The sequence below is a fragment of the Ammospiza caudacuta genome, chromosome 15 (assembly GCF_027887145.1).
Source record: "Ammospiza caudacuta isolate bAmmCau1 chromosome 15, bAmmCau1.pri, whole genome shotgun sequence".
NCBI lineage: Eukaryota > Metazoa > Chordata > Aves > Passeriformes > Passerellidae > Ammospiza > Ammospiza caudacuta.
In genome coordinates this window covers 14434198-14454729 of record NC_080607.1, presented here as the reverse complement: position 1 = coordinate 14454729, position 20532 = coordinate 14434198, and the positions used below count along the sequence as shown (strand labels likewise).

General features: G+C 40.0%; 1 protein-coding gene across 1 annotated transcript in view; it reads right to left on the bottom strand.

Moving 5' to 3' along the window:
* Nucleotides 1-294: 294 nt before the first annotated feature.
* The window catches only part of DIDO1 (death inducer-obliterator 1), a 47184-nt gene continuing 26946 nt past the window's right edge, over nucleotides 295-20532 (bottom strand). The window contains exons 8-17 of the mRNA XM_058814445.1: nucleotides 16578-17028; nucleotides 15556-15715; nucleotides 15027-15143; nucleotides 14703-14807; nucleotides 14123-14258; nucleotides 13433-13979; nucleotides 12457-12610; nucleotides 11390-11479; nucleotides 10581-10776; nucleotides 295-5366 (exon numbers count right to left, since the gene is read on the bottom strand). Of these exons, the coding sequence (XP_058670428.1) occupies nucleotides 2002-5366; nucleotides 10581-10776; nucleotides 11390-11479; nucleotides 12457-12610; nucleotides 13433-13979; nucleotides 14123-14258; nucleotides 14703-14807; nucleotides 15027-15143; nucleotides 15556-15715; nucleotides 16578-17028 (5321 nt within the window). The 3' untranslated portion in view covers nucleotides 295-2001. The remainder of the gene's footprint in view (nucleotides 5367-10580; nucleotides 10777-11389; nucleotides 11480-12456; nucleotides 12611-13432; nucleotides 13980-14122; nucleotides 14259-14702; nucleotides 14808-15026; nucleotides 15144-15555; nucleotides 15716-16577; nucleotides 17029-20532) is intronic.

Below are 20532 nucleotides of genomic sequence, written 5' to 3'. Positions count from 1 at the left end.
TTCAGATTTTTTGATGTAAAAATCTTTAAATTCCAAGCATTCTGATTAAAATGTAAAAAAACCCCTTCAGAATAAAGGGGATGCCTTAGAGAAAGAATCAACCATTAGCACAGATTTTTACTATTTTTAGAGGGCCCACAATCAAACATTGCTGTGATATCCTGCAAAATGTCTGTCATTAAACTACAAGGAAACAAAACCCCTGTGCCATCAGTCTCTTGTGGTTTGTTGATAAATAGCAAAATGTAGAAAATAATATACACATACACATTTAAGAAATGGACAACAGCTCTCTGTAGGTGTTTATTCTACTTACAGTAACAAAAACCTGTGAAGTCCCATATTTTAATGTACAGTGATATATTTTGCCATATAAAATACAATTTACAGAAATTTCTATCAAGTAAACCTAAACAAACACACATTTTGCATACTTTTATGTATGTCTTTAAATTAGAAACATCTCATTAAGAAAAAAAATCTTACACCGTAGTTGATGTTTGCATTTAATACGATTTCTTTGCATGTTACTGTTTTCCCTCGGGTTCAGGACACAGATGATCATTTCAGCCAGCAAATCCTGGATGTACAAGGACCTCAAGGATGCACCAATGTGACACTGGTGACACACATGCTACCTGTAATATAGTCCTCAAGATGCAAAATGTTCACAGGAATCTGATTTTACATTTCCAAATCTATCTTAGCAAAATACCAAAATATTTACCCAGTGGTCAATTTACACATTCAAATAAACTAGTGGGATTTTATTTTTATTTCACACTTTAGAATTACGTGCTTGAGGACTACATGGGAAGTAGCAATGTGATGTATTTCACCATGAAAAATGTCCCTCTTCTATCACAACATGATGTACCACCATAATTTAAATTTTAATGCAGCTGTGTCTTTTTCAGTGGAGAGTTTTATATACACTGCCAGCCTAAGTAGGGCCTAACAAAAGAACAGTATCATTTATTTTTCAAGAGCCCTTTTAGAATGAAAGAGCACTTCTGTAATGAAAAGTTCAATCAAATTGGGACATTTCTTAAATCTGTGGAAAAATTCTGCAAAGCCTAAACAAAACCAAAAAATGCTCCACTAAATCAGTTCAATTGAAGTAACAGATTTAGTGGCCTATTTAACCAAATGCTCTCTCTTCCTTTGGTTTAGCACTTTTCAAAATAAATGTCTGATGTTTTTTTTAAGTTTTGCTGGTTATAAAGGTGCTACTCTTGTATTTTCTTTAATGACAGATTTGTAAACATGGGATATTTAAAACCTCATGAAAAATAACTAAGTATGACTTGTTTCTTTGCTGTACACTTAACAGATGGATTCAGACCCAAAATACATGTATATAAAAGGAAGATAGTGCACTTTAAGCTTATAACATTCCATTTTCAAATCCTCCATCAGTCACAAGTAATTATTAACACTGTTCTTTTGCAGCTTTTTCCTAAACACATGACCCTTCCATTGGAAAAGAAACATGACACCAACATTTTTAGTGTGTGCTGTAGGAACAATTTTGACACCAAAATATCAAGTAACTGAGATGTAAAGGTATGGCTCCTCAGGTATGGGTTAAATTCTCCTATAAAATTACAATTCAAGTTACTGGAAAACATAACTTTATAATCTTAAAAAGCAATATGCTCTTCTTAGACTTTTTCCATTTCTGTACTGTAAATGGAAACTTTAAGATAAAGATGCAAGTAGAAAAAACAAAATTTCAGTACAGTTAACGTTGTGAATCTTTATAAGAAAAACATTATGCACAAAATGCAGCAAGTGAAAGTCCAATATGTTCTTGCTTTTCATCTATCTGATTATTTTCATTCACAGTTGTTCAAAAATTGCTTATTTGTCAGTACATCGGGTAAGGCTAGTTTTACAACAGAATTTTTTAAAAGGTGAGAATATGTACAGTATTTACAGATGTGCAGTCCTTGCTGTGTTGCCAAAGTGTATTATTTGTGGGAAGAATCAGTCACAGTTCTATGACTGATTGCTGGAAGATGAAGCTTCAGTTTCCACTGGTTTCTGAGTTTCCTTCGGTGTTTCTGGCTTTGTCTCTTTACCAGTTTCCTTACTCTTACTCCTATCTTTGCGATCTTTCCCTCTTTCCCTGTCGCGATCTCGATCTCTGTCCCGATCCCTTTCCTTTTCCCGGCTCCGATCCCGGTCCCTGTCCTTCTCTCTGTCGCGATCCCTGTCTCTGCTTCTCGATCGCTCTCTATCACGTCTTCTGTAAGAGTCCCTATCTCTGTTTCTTGTCCTATCTCGGTCTCTGCTTCTTTCCCAGTCCTTACCCCGCTCTGAATCCTTGTCTCTATCTTTGTTTTGGCTCCTATCTCTATTTTTATCCCATTCCTTCTCTCTGTGTCTCTCCCAGTCCCTGTCTCTGTTCCAGTTTCTGCCACGGTCTCTTTCCCAAGGTCTGCCGTGTTCTCGATCTCTTCGTCTTTCCTCAAAGCCTCTACCTTGGCGATTATCTCCTTGTTGAAGCTCTTGCTGATCCAAACTCTTATCTTTATTTCCTCCCTCATATCTCTCTCTCTGTCTGCCTTCAAATGTCTGGCCTCTATAGTCAGGATTTTTGCCTTCTCGGAAGTCAGACGTGGGCCACTGTCCTTCCGACTCAGGTCCTTGTCCAGACATATTGGAAAGAGATGCAGATGGTCCACCTTCCTCCCACATCTCTTTTCTGTGAGATGGATGGCTTGGAAGGTCCAGGAGTGGTCTTGGGGGTGGTTTCATACCTTGTGGTGACTGACCCTGGTAATGAAATCTAGAAGGAGGTTCATCTTCTTCTGGAAACATTGGAGGTGTGCCTCCTCTTGGTCCTCCAAACTGATGTGGTCCTGGACCTCTCTGGTTGGAAAATCTGGGTGGTGGGCTCCCTCTCCGTTCTTCATATGGCTGTGGCAAAAGTCCCCTTGGACCAGGCATATGATTTGGAGCTGGACCTCTCTGCCCTTCAAATTGATTTGAGTGAGGTCCTCTTGGTCCCCCAAAATGACCTGGGGCTGGACCTCTTGGTCCTCCAAACTGAGGGCCTCCTCTCTGTCCTTTAAACTGACCTGGAAGGGGTCGTCTTTGACCTCCATAAGGAAAGGGCGAAGGTCCTCTGTTTCCCATATACTGGGGGGAATCTGGTCCTTCAAACTGTCCTGGAGGCCCCATCATTTCATCATATTGGGAATCTGAGAATTCCATTTGTTCCATGTGAGGGTCCCTATGATCTTCAAAATGAGATGGTGACATTCCTCTTGGACCACCATGATAAGAAGGAGCCGGGCCCCTATTATCACCAAAAATAGGTGGACCATGCTGTGCAGAAAATAAGGAGGGAATGGGACCCTTTTGACCTCCAAATCTTCCAGACTGAGGTCCTCTTTGCCCATCATTATTTGGAAAACCGTGCTCTTCAGAGAACTGTGGTGCTGGCCCTCTAAAATTAGGTCCATGAGGTCCTCCAGGTGCGTTGAGCATCATTGGAGGTCCCTCTTTCTGTCCAGACATAGAAAACGCTCGGTTTTCCTCAAAGTGCTGTGGGGGAGGTCCACCCTCACTCTGAGCTGGTGCAGGTTCAGTTTGTTCTACAAACTGATGAGACCGAGGATTTCTTTGTTCATCATATTGCACTGATGAAAGACCCATCTCTGGTTCAAAGTGTCCAGCTGCCTTTTCCTGCTGAGGAAACATTGTATTTGAGAAGGAATCCCTTCCCATTGCTTCCTTTGGCTCATTTGACCATGACATTTGATGCATCTCTTGCAAAGATGGGCTGTCATTTGATGCGGAGAAATTAGGCTGAAAAGATGTACTTGGTGGGGTTGGAAGCAGCACTTTACGTATAGGTTTGGAAGCAGAAGGATCTCCAGAAGCTGACTGACTCAAGTTTTCCAAAGTAACTTGAATGGTGTGTTCAAATTTGCTGTTAGATGTCTCTTTCTGGGGCATTGTAGATGTCTGTTCACTTGAAACCCAATTATCAGCAGTAAAACCAGGTGGAGCAGTGGAAATTAAAGCATTATCTTCCTTACCAACTGAAGTCTGCAAAGCATTTGGAAAACTTGCTGGAGCAACTTCTCTTGTGGCTATCTCATTCTGTACTACCTGTGGCTTGATTCGAGAATCAGCACTGTCATTCTCTGTCACCATCCTTCGAGCCTGTCGAGGATCTCTGTTCTGCCTTGGGTCACAGCTCTGGTTTAAAACTTGTGCTTGCTGATTTAAAGATGAAGGTAAATCTACTTTTTGTGTAGCTTGCTGGTCTTGATGGAATAATTCAGGCTTCATTAGGGAAGCTTTTGCTGGTGGAGGTGACATTAAAGCATCAGACACTGAAAAGTGAGCCATTGAAACACCAACAGCTGCTCTTTGTTGTCTGAGGGCTTCTTCTTGTTCCTCTAGCTGCCTTTTCTGTTCTTCTATTTGTTTGTTTAATTCTTCCAACATTTTTTGCTGTTCTACCAAGGAGGAGGATGCAGATAAATCAGACACAAATGAAGCAGATGCTTCTGAAGAACTGCTTTTACTGTCTGTATACATTTTGTTGGGTAAATCATCAACAGTAACTTTTGCTTCTTCCAGGATAGTTTCATCCTCTGGATCATAGGCTTCATCCTCTAGTTCTGCTGTAGTAGATGGCTTTTCCACGCTGTAGCGTTTGTCACTCTCACCAGTCTGTGTTTCAAAGGCTTTCTCTGGACCATATTCTTCCTCAGGATCATAAGGTCTGTCATCCTCCTCCTCCTCTATGGCTTTGTCCTTGGACATCTGCCCGAACTGCTGCACAATGGGGTCCAGCAGAGGAACCGCTGACATCCCGCTATCTGCTGCAGCTTGACTTTCCTGACTGGAAGACTGAAGAGTTCCAGAGTCCTTGGCAAGAGGCTCAAAAGTTTTCTTTTTCCCAAAGAGGGTCTGCAGGATGTGCTCTAGAGGTGTGGCGGTTTTCGAGGATGAGGAGTGTGTGGCAGTGGTGCTTGCAGGAGCAGCTGTTGAAATCGGTGGGGTCACAGTGGTCGTGGGGCCACTTTTAATGGAGGACAGTATTTTCAATACTGAAGGTGTCACTGCCGAGGTGTCTGGAACAGGAGGTGGAGGTGGAGGTGGAGGAGGAGATCCAGGTGGTGTTGTACTCATGGTGGAGTCTCCTGAATAAAGTGAGTATTTTGGAGTTTTCTTCTCTTGTGAAGCTGGAGGGCCTTTAGAGAACAGGGATGGTTCAGCTTCCTCATGTGCTTGAATTCTGCTTCGCTTCTCCTCCATTTTTTCTGTCTCAGTGGCAGGACGTTTCCCTTTCTGACAGATAACCAACCCAAGGATTAAATTTGGCCGAGATGATTCAAGACCTGAAAGAGAACACAAAGATTGTATAGGTAAAAATCTGATTTTTAATGATGCTTTCAGTAGAAAACTATTATTTTACAAAGTGGCAAGTACAAAAGACATAAAGGTAACAGTTTTCTAAATTCCATCAGACCTATTAGCAATTTTCATTAGTCCACAAGCATATGCATTTGTATTTCTTACTTTTTATATGTATTTATATATAAGTTTAAAAGTTTAAATTCCTTCCTCAACATGTTTAATAAAGGATGGTAGCACCAGGCATCGTAGTTAAAGTGTTTCTGCAAAAGTTCAAACCGAAGCAAACTGTTATTTTTGTATCTTTACTTTGTTTCTACTGTTCAACTACCCCCAGCTCTCCTCCTGAAAAAGCAAATATTTACATTTAGTTTGCAAATATACACAGAGATACTGAAAAGTGAGAAAACTTGGACTAAACATTGCTATATTGTCATATAATCTGTGCTAAAAGTCCACACTGACACCAATCTATAAACATTTTGTCTGTCTCCAAGTTAAACAAACACCAATAATGGCAAAAAAGAACACATCAAACAATGGAAACAATGTTAAAAAGCTGGCAATTACTCCCAGTTTGTTGTGGTTTTTTCCAGCCAGAAATTATTTTAAGAGGCGGGAGAAGCAGGGAACTGCAGTTGTCCCAAACAAGCCCAGGAGAGGTGTTTGGTTGGGCCAGCACCTGCTGCCGGGGCGAGAAGGCCTTGGAGCTGCTGGGCACAGGGTGGGAATCAGGCCTTGACAGGTCAGTAAAAAACACCATGAGCAGAACTGCTCCTTTGTGAAGAGCTTCAGACTTGAAGGAGATGTATATACACAAATGATAAGAAAGTTTCAGATAAAGAGGAAAAACGCAAAGGGCTGTAGGCCTGTCTCCTGTATTTCTGCCTCCTACATGCACAGTCCCACTGGCAGATAAACATGCCTAGAATGAAAGGCAGGGACTAAATCCTTTAACATACAGTGGTGGCAAACATAGAAAATCTTCTAACTTCTAGACTAAATGGTCTTTAAAAGCCCTCATTTAAGGGCCACTGTCCTCCCTATATGTTCCATTAGTTATGATTCCTATTCAGCAGGGAAGCAGTAATATAGATATATAAAATAACCTGTGAAATAAAAGAGAATATTCATGGTGGATAAATGGCAATGTGAGAGCTCTGACCTATGTTGACCCTTCCATTCAAGATCCCGTAAGTAGGAGATTTTTATATATATGGGCCTTGTTTTTATTAAACCAACTTCTCACTAAGCAACAATTTTAAATATCTAATGATTGGCACCAAACCCCTTTTCAAACCAACACAACCCCCAAACCCCACAGTAGCAGATAGATTCTATTAGCAAACCACATCACACATACATTAATCTGGTGAAACAACTCAGAAGTTTTACTGGGACTCCTAAATTTATCATCTAGAGAGGAAAACACATCAGCTGTTTTCCTAAATTTATGTTAATGAATAACAACTCCCCAGTTGGTGGGTGTTGACCAGTGCAGAGCATCTCACAAACAGGAGTTCACCCGGAAACTGCCAGTAGGCATTTGCTGTTCTGCTGTTGTTAAATGTTTTGATTACCAAATTTCATGCAGAGACTTGTGATTTATGCAATTAGTCACAATGAATTTCAAACACTGAATAACTGAAATAAACAGGTGTCAAAAATCCATCAGGCAGGATATCTAATAAACAGCAATTACTGAGAAATCAGGTTTGAAATCCTGTAAGAAATAGAGATCAAGTCACTAATTAAAACAGAGTAAAATTTTAATACACTTTGAAGACAAAAAATTCCAGCAGCAAATTAACAGCATTACTTATAAATTATCATGTTTAGAATTTAGTCATAATAGAATAAATCCATTAAAATGTTACATTTTGATACTGGAATTTTACACAAATATTAGAAATTTTGCCTAAGCTGACTTCTACACTCAGTTCTGAGAGATCAAATACTACATGATTCCTTCAATGAAGACACATGGTCAGAGCAGCTTTCAAAGGCCACAGCCCTGTTCTATCTCAATATCCATAAATAGGTTAAGTGCCTAATTTTAGGAACAACAAAATGTTGACTACAGTCTGCCACTACTGCTAAATGACTCCTTTCACAAACACAGCTTTTAAAAGTGCTGCAAGCTGTGCTGGCAGTTAGTCGTTTTCAGTGCTAAATTATTTATAACAGTTATTATCCTATTATGCATTTGAAATCCCCAGTCTAGTTTTATTGAGTTACTTCCTGTAACTAAAGCCAATAAAACAGGATCTACTAAACACTAGTATTGAATTAGTATTTACTTTCCTTGGCCTTAAATACATTTTTTCATTAGCTCAAGTTTACCATATTTATATGGTGTATATTGGCCCCATCTTTCCCTGTGAGCAGCAGCTGATAAAAGCTGACCTGCACTGTTCAAGACACAGCTTCTGCCCATCCCTGACAGGCCCAAGGGAGGGACTAAGCACACCTGTGGTGAATTTTAAACTGCAGAGGCCAACACACGCCTTTATCTGTATCTCATCAATGCTATTTAAATATCTGTCCCAATTAATCATGAGAGCAATTGACAATGGCCATCAGATTTGTGCCCCCTTAATTCAGAGCACTGTGACACACGTCCACGTTCAGGCTCCTCTGCTGAGTGGAACTGACTGGCACAGAAACTCAGGTTTGTTATGCCACATTTCTCTACTGTTGCTGCTTTTCCTAATGAAATCTGCTCAGGTGAACACAACAAACTCCATTCACAGTTCAGGCAAAATTTTGGTGTGTTGGTTTTTTTAAAACCATTCCAACAGCATGAGGAGATTTCAGGCCTTCATATTCTATGAAAACTAGCAGTCCCTATAAAAAACTACCAGAAGACATACCAGCATTTGTGGAATCGTTGCTGATATATACATGTCTATTTTAGTAAAATTCAGCTACATAAGATAATTGATACATTCCCATCACCACTAAATCCCTCAATAAATCACTTTCTATTAGTAATTAAGTCTGATTATACTATTTTTTACAACTGGAAGTGGTAATGTGTATGTGAAACAGAGAAATAATTCACATACTGTAAACTACTGCAAAAGGACAGTGCAGAAGAGCCCATGACACATAAAAGCTGGCAATAAATATCTGAGTTAATAAATATAAATCAGGATAACCTTCCATTTTCCTGTGATTTTAAGCTGCCCATGTCAAAGCTTTCTGCAGATCTTCTAGGTACTAGTGCAGTCCTCAGTTGTGTTCCAGCTCCGATCCATCAGAAAACAGGAGAAATTCCTAATCCATATGTGCCTGATGGAACTGGCTGATACAGCTGGAATATCTTCTAACTAGGATTTCTGGAGTGGCAGGGCTTGATTGTCCTCTCCCTCCTCCCCCCTCAGCTCATACTTATCTAAATATGAAAGAGCATCTAAAGGCAATGCTTTTCCAGGTCTTGCTAGACTCTACTGGAAGGCACACGATTAAAGTTAAGGAGACAATGACCACGTTCCACAAAATATTTTTATTGATTATGAAAGAAAGAAAACACAGTAAATTCCATCAGATGTCATTAAAAAGGTGTGGACTACAAGCTGTGGTTTTCATACATACAAAAAACAAGAGGAACAGCTTACCTGATTCTTTTCACTGCTTTTAAAACACAACACAGGTTAGCACATCTGAGATAAAGGCTGCCACAGGAGTTTCTAAGTGTTACCTGATGGCAGAACTCTTTAGTGAATCTTCTGTGAAACTGTTCCATCTCTTGGCCTGCCTGCCCATGGAACTTTGTTCCTGTAACTTTTGATCTACTTGGCCTACAACTCTTTATGTCAATTTGGAAACCTGACTTATAAAATTTGCCTCCACGAATACCAGTTTTGAAATACTTGTGCACTTGAAACTCGGCAAAACCAGTCTGATATTAAAAATATCTCTTATTAGTAATAAAGTTTGGCTACATTTGCTAACATTCAATCCAAGGTATAGAGTTTCATTTGAAATGAAGCCCATAATGGAGAAGTAAGAAAAGTGTAGAACAGAAAGCTGGTAGCTATTCCTTAAAAACAATCACCTAGTCTGTGCACTGCTCAAGGACAGATAAAAGAGATTTGAAGTGTATAAGAAAAATCTTGTCTGAGGATGCAGAGCAAGTACCCTTGGCTATTTCATGGAGGAAGGGACAGCACTTAAATCATGATGCTCCATTTGTTGAAAACCTGTCCCAGCCCCTGTTGCTCCTGCATTAAAGCTCTGAGAGTGCTTTATTGAGTTTTGTGCTACACTTGTGTCTGAGAGGCAGAGCTCACCAGAAAGGAGAGCTCCTTGTTGCTGGTTCCATACCTACCATGCAGTGCCAGCCATGGCCACGACAACGGAGTTCTGCCTTTACTGCAGCCTGCAGCTCTTCAGCTTCCCAGCCTGGTATTTGCTATAAAACCTACATCCTTCTTTGGAAACCAAGCATATGCATCTCCTTATCCTTAGATGAAGATGAAGATGAATTTTGTGGAAGGGTGTTTCACAGCTGAATTCATTCTCGGTGTTTCTGTCACCATGTTCAACATGGGGCAAACTCACCAAACACTACTACAGGTAATTTTATCTAAAAATAGAATAATCTAACCCTAAGGAATTCCTTTCTCCCCAAAGGACTGATTTTCTGAAGCCTGTGATTTGACTAGTTTGATCCAAGTAGAACAGAACATTTCAAGCACCTCCTGCCCCACACTGCATGTACAGATTAACTCAGCATGGACAGTGACAATGCAGTGGAAGCACCAGAAATGTTACCTGTGTCTTCACTCTGACTTCTTGACTCCTCTGTGGTATAAGTTTCCTGCTTGAATTAAGTGATGGTGAATGGCTTGTAAGGATGAAGGGTTTGTGAATTTAGGAGTTGCTGATAATAGGGTGGGAGTTTGTTGTGGTTTTGTTTGTTTTTTTTAATATAGTGGCTGTTCCACATCCTTCATTTTACATGTAACTCATATGTCTTAGGAGAATGAGTTATCTTGTTTGAAAGATTAAAGTTTGGACAATTTTATCTTAGCAGAGTTTGATTTCCAGTTTTTCCCTAATTAGGTACTTTAAAATTGGTTTTATATAAAAAATTTAACTAATGATTACATTAAATATTCAACAACTTGTCTCAGATTGCCTTTTGTCTTGTGATTTTACCTAGCATTGAACCTCCCCTGTTTTGTGCTTACCTGGTCCCTCAAAGGGCAAGAGTTTGGAAGGAATTGGGTCCTTAGAACTCAGGGGGATCAGGTAGAGATCCTTGACATGTCTGTTGTTATTAGCTACAACACCAAAACGACCACGACTGCTAAAATAGGAGTAGAGAGAGATATAGGCAACTTCTTCTTCTTCTGTTGCGGGATGGAAACGAATCAAACACAACTCCTGGAATACAAAAGCAAAGTGGAAAAATTCAACCTGCAACATACCAGCAAATGAAATGGTAAAGGGCAAATTCCAGAGGTAAAATAAACTGCACATTTATCACTCCAACTGTGTCTACAGGACAGCACTCTAGATTTAAGAGGCTACTGCTGTTCAATTTGCAACATTAAAATAGAATTAGGTTTGTCATTTTAGAAACACAAATTAGTTGTGTATCTTACATCAAACTGAACCGCTTGAGGCTCAAATGAAAAAGAAATGGAAAATTCTTAGTTTCCTGTTTATCACTATAATGTCAATTTTTTCACCTCTGAAGTGGTTTTAATACCAAAATATATTAAATTATAAGTTCCTTTTCTTTAATATTTGAATTTCAATCTTCAGTATTTCAGTTAGAAAATAGTTTGAGGATTTAACTACTGTGCAGGAAAGAGAGATCAAGGTTTACAGCTCAATAAACACATTACTAAAATAAATAAAAAATTTCAAAGAAGTGGTTTAGGTAATTTTCCATGTGTGATCTATGTCAGTATTTGCTGTCAACTACCCTATATTATGAAAAGTTGTCATTTTACACTGCTTCTGGGTTTTGCAAAGGATTTGAAGTGAATACCTTAGAAAGTGAAGATTTGAGTTTGCCAACATAATCCCAGACTGTCTTCGGTGAGATCCTCCCACCAATGTGAATTGTGTCAGGTAAATCCTAAACAAGAAATATTACATGGTAATGTAAGAAAAACCAAAAATTAAAACCAAAAAAGGCAGTGCATGTTGCCCCATCCCAGTAGCCCAGTGGATAGTTAAATTTTAGCACACTTTTGTGCACATATTTTTAAATTCAGACAGGCTATTCCTAAATTTGGAGGTGTTTAATTATGGCATGTGACCCAAAGGCCCACAGGATACATGGAACAGATACACACCCCAGACATGGAGAGCAGCAACACATCAAATAGTTCTGTATGCCCATTACTGGCATTTATAGGGAAACTGTTTCCCAGATAATATTTCACCTACTATCTGAGATACAGCTTTTCTCCACATTTGCAGTGAGCCCAAGTAATTTGAATTCTGGTGAATTTCCTGTCATGAGGACAGTGAAACTCTTTTCAGCAAAAGCAGTACTCAGTAGAACAAGCAAGCCTACTAAGTCCTAAACCATACATTTGTAATTGAAAATTCCTAAGTCACCTAAAATGCCCTTGAGAGAAAAAAACAGAAAGAAAAACCTTTCTACTGTCTCATTATTTGAATGTACACCCTCTCAGAACGGTATCATCCAACTGATTTTACTTGAAAATTAGTAGCAAGGATGATACTTTTCATAAATAGCTGAACAGAATTTTCTAACAGATCATATCAGTGACCCATCTAGCTTGATAACAGAACAAGACACACACTTTAAAATACTGGCTCCTAAACAAGGAAGCTGATGTAAAGCCATTATTCCATGGTAGATCCTAACCTATGTATAAACACGTTCAAAGACATTAGAATTCCTCACAGATTTGTGAGGAACTGTTAAAAGGCTGAGTTTTTTTCCTTGAGCTATTTTTCCTATTACTACAAAGATGTCATTTACCACTGCTTCAGCTCTAATGTAACTCCATAAACACACAGTGCCCCCAGCCTTTCTAGCAGCAGGAACTGCAGCACAGACCATTCCAGACACACACACACCTCACTAAGATAATCAAAGCACCCGGAGACTGGATAGGCTTTAGTGACAAATTTGGCCACACTCTGCATGTTAATAAATCCTTTCCAAATGGTGTTGAGACGAGAGAGAAAGAGGGAAGTGTCGCTGTCCTGAGGTGAGTGAGGCTCTGAAGCACTGCAAAACAAATCCAAACAGAAAGGTTACAAATGCCAGTGAGGATGGGCCCTTTATTTTAAATTTTCTTCCCTCCTCCTATTGATCTGGTACTTTCTTTTGAATACCTAACAAAATTTTTACTAATGCTTTGTTAATGTTTTCAATTAACTTGGTAATAGTTAAAAAAGCAAGGAATAGCAGAAAATAAACTTGTAGCTGCAGACAGTCAAAGAGATGCCAAAAGGAATGACTTTTATAAAACCAATCATAGACTTCTCACTGATTAAATAAACAATATCCTTTTGAAAGTGACTCTGAAGTAAAAGAACATGCTATGAATAAAACTTGCAAAAGGATATACTCAGTAATATTTAGTTTTACTATTGTGTGTATACTCAGAATGTGAAAGAAATCCACTTCCTTTCAAGCTGACCAATTGGTTAATTTGAATTTGGATTTAGATGCAACAGTATGTAATCCAGTATTAAAATCTGGAAATGCTTCTAAGCAATCTCCTCCATGCACTGTCTTTCTAGATATTAATGCATACTCAGACTTCTAAGTCTGCATGACACCCTCAAGTTTATTTCTCTGCTGGAACATTGTACACTCATTGCTGATACTCTGTGCATCTGTTGATGCACACACTGATGCTCTGAAAACTTTACCAAGCTAGAAAAAGCCAATGAGTAGAGATGGCATTTTAAAAATGTGAATCAGGCTCCCTGAACTTTAAACCTCAACAAGCCTTTTGGCTGAAGGAAAAAGAACAGGATATGGGACACATGGGAATCTGCAGAGAGCCACAGGAGGGATGTGGCAGCTGCTGAGGATACGCACTTGATGTTGGGTGACTGATGAACCGCCAGGTATCTGGGATCTGGTGAGGAGGAGGGTTTGGTTAATATTGATTTGGGGACAGTCATAACTGGTTTGGAAGTTTCCTGCTTGATTTCCCCCGTGGAGGCTTTGTCAGCTGTGGGCCCAGGACGCAGGGCTGGTGTCACAGTCGCAGAGGAGCTGCTCATGGCTGTCCTGGGGTCTCTGCCAGAAACCGTGACGGTTGTGACAACAGGGCCAGCACAGGAGGCAGCGGGAGCAGAGACCTCTTCAGGTACAGCAGAGTCTGTGCTGTTCTGGCTCTGGCTTGTAGGAATGTAAGTCCCTTCTGTGGTTGGCTGGGAAACTGTTTCTGCTGCCGGTTCAACATCAATTTCCATTGCGTCATCAGCAACCGGCTCTTTGTCAGGCTCTGCTGCTGGGGCTGCTGCAGGACTCTCATACTTGGCCTGCGCTTCTGGCTTTGATTTCAACTCCACTTTCTTAGCAGAAGGCCCTGTCTTCATCTTCTTAGCTGGTATCTCATCTTCTGATGCTGAAATCTGACCTATAGATTTATATCAAGCATTTTTGATTAGTATTTAATAGTAGTTTGGAGAAACTATTTAAAAAAAAAAAAAACAAATAAACAAACAACTCTTAAGTAACAGTTCTTTCACTTTGCCCAAGGTGAGCATTGTCAATAAATACCTGTACAGATTTTACAGTTCAGGTCAAAAAGATGGGCTCGATGCTGACTTGTTGTATCCTTCAACATACTGCTAAAAACATCTAGGGAAGGAGGACTGTTCAAATTGGGTGCAGTTCGAGTTGACTCCTGCTGTTCCTAAAAGTGATTAAACACAAAAAATATGACAGCTGATCGTTAACTTCAACAATAAAAAAATACTTGTAAAACTGTTCATTCAGTTTTTTAAAAGAATACATAAATGTCCTTGCTTAAAGCATATCATGTTAGATGGAGTTATCATGTGAAATGTGTCCAAATTTCAAGCCACAGTGCCTTTAAAGCAGAGCTCATGTTCAGAAAGAAAAGATTTTTCTGCAAATTGACATCAAGGGCTAAAAAGTACACAGCATTTTTGAAGTGCCTGCAAAATACACCTATCACTGGTTGTTGCAGTCCTTCACATTGAGGAATGCTCATAGCACACCCAGTGGGTAAATAATATCCTCACAGTTCAGTGAAGCAATTTGCCCAAATGCGAAGCCCTAACTGCCCTTTCTCTCCCTTCACATCCTCATCTAAAGGAACAGCCCCAGCACTCACATCAGAGTCAGATACTGGTGGAGAATCCTCCATATTGACAGCAGGCACATGTTCCCGTTTTACAGCTGTTTTTTTGATTTCGTGAGATTTGCTTTTTGGCTCCACCTGAAAGAAAACAAAACAGTGTTGGTAAAAGCTCCATCTATTTATTTTATTCTGTACTTTGCTATCATTTGGTATGTGGTAGGGAAGAAGTGTGTTGAAACTGAGTGTTATTAGTATTTTGTTAGGAAGAAAATGGTGCATTAATGTATAATGGATGGTAAAGGGTAGCAAACTTGCTCTTAATTTGTACTTAACGACATAGGGAAAAATGTTACTTACTGCCTTAGCTGGTTTCTCTTTCCACACAGACAGTTCTTTAGATAAAAGCTCTTCTGGCTTCATTCTCACCAGTTTTGACAGGGAGATTTCCTCACGAAGGACACGATGGAAAAGTCCCTGCAAACAGAAGAGACTTTTGCCATTCTGAAGGGAACCTGCTCAGGTAACTGGGCAGGGAAAACCTGCTCCAGTTTCTTAATCCTCTGTTAAGAATACTACCTACTTATAAGCAAATTTGGAAAATTGCAGCAACCAGAAATCAGGGATGAAATAAACTCCAAGTAAAATAAATACATCACATCAAATGCCCAAACTGTATAAATACCAATCACCAACTAAAGTAGGCTTTGAACTTCTACTTAGATAAAAATATTGTAAAAAATGCTTGAATGCTTTTATAATATCATTTTATCATTTAATTCATAAGTCTCTATTTTGAAACTCCTAATGTTGAGGGTAGAGTCTGACATACCATTCAAGCCCAAAAGCATGTTTCTACACAAGTTTGCTGTTTAAGAAAATTCCAAACCTGGTTTTTGGGGTCCTTGAGATTGAACATGATGCTACGGTATTTGCTCTTGTATCTGTTGTCTGTCCCTTGGAACAAATTAAACATCTCCTTCTCAATGTTGAGTGCCACTTTCCCTACTTCACTCTCTGTCATGACCAGGTCATCGCTGTCATTGACTCTGTTGCAAACAAGAACAGGAATGTGTGGTTACATCAGGGGTAAATGGTTAGGTGCAGTCACAAAAAAGGAAATTTTTCAGACCTGACCTCCTCACCCAGGAAAGGCTTGAGACTCCTTTAAATGAAACCTCAAAGCCAAAGTCTATCTCAGGATCTTGAACTCTGGCAAACTTTAATTACTGCCTGCAGATGGCCATGGAGAGACTTTGGGAGACTCCTGCTTGTGGCACTGCCACCTGGAGTTTCTCAGCCAGGAGTGACACAGGGAGCCCAAGCACCTGACTTTCAGTCCTTGATTCCTCACTGTGACCAGGATTTTCTTCACAGAGACAAAACCAGAGGCGCTCTATGGCAAGTCTTTATGGTTGTCATTCTCTTTAATAATTATCGGGGGAAAATCTGCATTTTTTGGTGTTATTTTTTTTCCTGTCCTACGTGATAGCTGCCTGTTGACAAGAATTTCTTGTTGTTGATTTTCATGTTGGGAAAGGAGGCAATGTCTCCTTTGGTGAGCTTTAACAATGGTATTTCCTGTACTATGTTCCCTACAACTCTACATCTCCAGACTTTAAGTCTCAGAGCACCTACATTATAAATGCTTCTATCCTGTGATTTAATCCTTCTGCTGTAATTGTCTCAATATAAATGGGACAGTGAGGTTTCTTTTTATAAAAGCTTTATCATATGTACATTTATTTTCTATCAAGAATTTTTATTTCAAATATAAACCTGAGATGCTGACTCTACTTGTAGTAATTTGTTGCATAAATTCAATCCCTCAAAATTCCCTACCAAGACAAACTAAACTCTCCATGCTACTTCTAGGTGCAGCTTCCTATATAAAGTGTTTTGAATTCCCACCTCTTCCATAAAATTTCTTTCAGGGATCGTCGAATATTCTGTCGGATCTGAGAGTTGGGCTGCGACTGGGCAGGACTGGCTGAGGCTTTGGCTTGGCTACTCCCAGCTGCAGCTGACACAGAAGACAGTGAAGGCTTTTTGAGTCCCCCACTCAAACTGGAAGACGCTGGAGCTGCTTTCTTGGCAACTGATGAGCCATGAGAGAGAGGTGCCTGTTTGGAAGGAACGCTGCCTGACGAAGGCCAAGGTTTCTTGGGAATGACACCTTTGAAACTTCCAGCAGGTTTCAGTGGTGGTTTAGTTAGTGAGGTGTTGGAGTAGGATGGGGGCTTCTTTGAAGGCAGATTTTTGGGGAGAGAAGAGGGCTGTTTCTCCAGGATAGTTACCACAGCCTTCTTTGGTGCTGATGTGGACTCTGCTCGATCTTCGTTCCTTTTCTCTTCCCTTTGAGCTGTTAAAACAGAGGAAAATACAATATTAAAAGCTTAACTTTATAACTTCATATTCATGAAGACCTAATACTGATATATCAGGAAAAGTCAGTGAAATACCATCTCCAGTGAACAGCTACCAGGCAAGCAGTTGAAGCTATTTATTCTCATTTGCCTTGTTAAAAGTGATTTTTAAAATCATGCAATGGTTGACTCGTTTGTTGAAAATTTTGTGCATAAGAAAAATGGGGGGGAAAAGGCACCACCTTCAAGGATTCCATGGTTAAGCTTCAAAATCAACCCAAATACTTATACATATAAAAAATAAAAATAATGCAATACAATCCACACGCTATATTTAAACAGAGAAAGTCCCACAGCATTTTACAGAACCAATTAATTACAGAGATTGACCTGACAACAAAGTCCATGAATTTGAAATTGTACTGATATTACCATAAGCTGAGTATTACTGAAGCTTAATAAAAATATTCAGTTCCTAGCTAGAGTCTAGATTTAAAGAATATTTAAATATTAACACTGCTGTCAGGCTATAGTCATCTAATTCTCACCATTCTCAAACTATTCCATTCATAATATTCAATTTTCCATTGAAAATTCTAATGTTACAGTAACTGATACACATCATATGCAAGAAAATTTATGAAGTCTAAGTAAAAGCTCTTGTTTTCACACCTGTAAAAGATATACTTGCACAGGATTTTAAAAGCAAATATGTTTTTAAATTGCATTTCATCTGTACCACCTTCTGGCATGGAAAGGAACAATTCAACCCAGCAAAAAAAGCCAAATCCCAAAACACACACAACCCTCTCCAACAGAATGTAATTTCCAAGACATCAAATTTACATTGGGTAACAGCAGCATATGGATCCTGAGAGCTCAAATGAGGATAGGTTCTGAGGGAAACTACCAAAAATCAACTCCTAAAAGAGTTGTTTCAAACCTTGTTGAAGGTCTGCAGGTGTTATCAGCCCACACCCCTTAGGTGCAATGCTCAGGATGCCTCCTGGGCAAAATCCAGGAGTTCCAGTAACTCTATCAAGGACCAACTGGTCCCTCTTCACCTCCCAGGTCTGCTCTGATGAGAGCAGAAATCACTGGAAAAAGTCCAAACTGTTCTGAGATGGACTCGATAGGGACCAAGCCCTCCTGAGGGGGCCTGGTTCAGAACACCCCACACATCAGCATAAACACCCAAAGTAATCATCCCTCAAACTGCAGAGGATTTGGCATCCTTAAGGGACAAATGATACTACCTTATTTCATGAAGAAATGGCCTTGCAAGTCTCTGCATGCCCAGTGGAGCCCAGCACTTCCCTGGACAGCAGCAAGCACTCCCAGCAATGCCCTCACCCCCTCCCTGCAACTGGCCCTTGGTGCTGGCAGCTTCCACGGACACTGGTGGGACACGAGTCAAGAAACACCACAGGAACTGACCTTTTTTAAGCTGAAGTGCAAGGGTGTATGCTCAACTTCTGCTGGAACATAGGAAGCCAGAAGATGGAGAGACACTCCATCTTTGTCCCTAGCTTTCTCCTAGAAGTATTTTACAACTAAGGATTTTTTTCTGAGCCAGATTTAACTACTTGAAGTGTAAAACAAAACCCACTGCCAAAGTACATTAAATCATTTCATAGGCTGTGAGGATTCTGCTCTAAATGAAATGCAATTATTACTCTCACACCACTCCCAGAGTTTCCCCTAGACTGGCCTTGATTCCTGTCTAAGCAAGGGACACCTTCCATGTGAGCCACAGTGTCTCTCTGCATGTCTCCCCTATTCCAGTTGTCAAGAGGACTGGCAATGCCAGGAGGGAGGAAGAAGATAAGGAATTATTGCTGATATAGTTGATTTGGTCAAGCCGGGTCCCCAGAACACAAGAGGTAACCAGCCAACCTATTTTGAGGTCTTGAAGAGATATATATACCCAAATACCCAAAATATGTGCACTGGTAACACTGCAGGAATTACTCCCATTCTCTTTCTCCTGGTTTATTTACCTTCTGCACAGACCTGTACCTTTCCAGGCAGGTAGGACAGCAGCACACTCTGTGACCTGCCACAGCAAGGCAGGACAGAACAGTGGCTTGCAAAGTGACAGCAAAATTCAATCCTCAGTATTAACATGTTAAGTTCTTTATGGTTACAGCAGAAGTACGACTAAATGTATTCTCAATCCTCTAACCACTATCTATTTAATGATTAGTTCAAAGTACTTAACAAAAACTACATTTATAGAACTAAAACCAGCAGAACCAAGATGTTTTGTGTCCATCAGATGTTGTGTATGTATAAGAACTATACCCACACCAAACAACTTTCTGTTACAAACAGCTATATCACAGTAAGAATAGAGATTTGTAAAATAAATAAAAGCTATTAGTACAAAGCTAGATTGGCATTGCTAGGGCTGAACATCAGCAGTCTGTAAGGTCCAAGGACACACAGAGGCATCCTTTAAGCTGCCAGCTGACACCATGACTGTTCTCAAGGTGTGTGATTTTTATGCTTCTTTAGCCAACAGAAAACATGCAAAGACCTCCATAGTATCATGCATGCTTGACAGTTTCAAGCTACAATGCTATTTTACACTAATTTCTAGTGTCTCCTGAGCAGGACTTGTTGATCGGACATGGATGGCACATTCTTTATGTACTAACTCAGCCATAAGTGACTCCTTCAGTTCTCCAGAACTACCAAGGTCCTGTTCAAACTGACACTGTCCAATCAAGTGTGTGCAGGTTTTGATAAAGGATCCAGAATACTTAGATCCTCTGTAGAAATAATCCCTGACATGTGTACATGAGACTAATCTAAAAAATTCTCTTATCCTGTTTTGACAATGAGAAATCAGAATTTTTGTCCTATCAAGTTTTGGGTTTCAGTGTCAATGTGCTGCCCCATAATTCAGCTGAAGCAACTCACTGTGTATTACACAGGTCTGAGATCCAACACCCAGGAGCAGCCAGTGGAGGGTGGGGAAGGAGCAGCACTGGCTCTTGGGGTGGCAGCTCACTCTCCTACTGATCTATCCACAACATGAGCACACTCCAAAGCTGACAGCACCTCCTGACAGGTATGGGAACATGCTAAGTGTCTGTTTGGAAGCACTAGAAGAAAAATGTGCTCTTTTCTGAGAGCAGTATGCCAACACATGCAGAGCTTTACTTCTGAACAGATGCCAAAGCTGCTCAGCAAATGGATGAGACAGATCATGGAGGAGGCATTCCCTCAGCCCATGATTTCCAAGTGCTTGGCCCTGCAGTCTATGGGCAGGATGAGGAAAAGGCACAGCCAATGCTACTGCACACACTGGCCACTTTATACCATGGTAGGTTTGGTTCTTTTAATCAGTAGCTCCAGTGCATCTATATTAAATGTCCTAAACCAAATTTAAAACAAAAGGATGAGACAAGCACTGAACATCAGCCTATCCTACCTAAGAGATTAACATGGAGTTTCACCACTGGCAGCTTAGAAAAAGGCATTTGGTGGTTCTT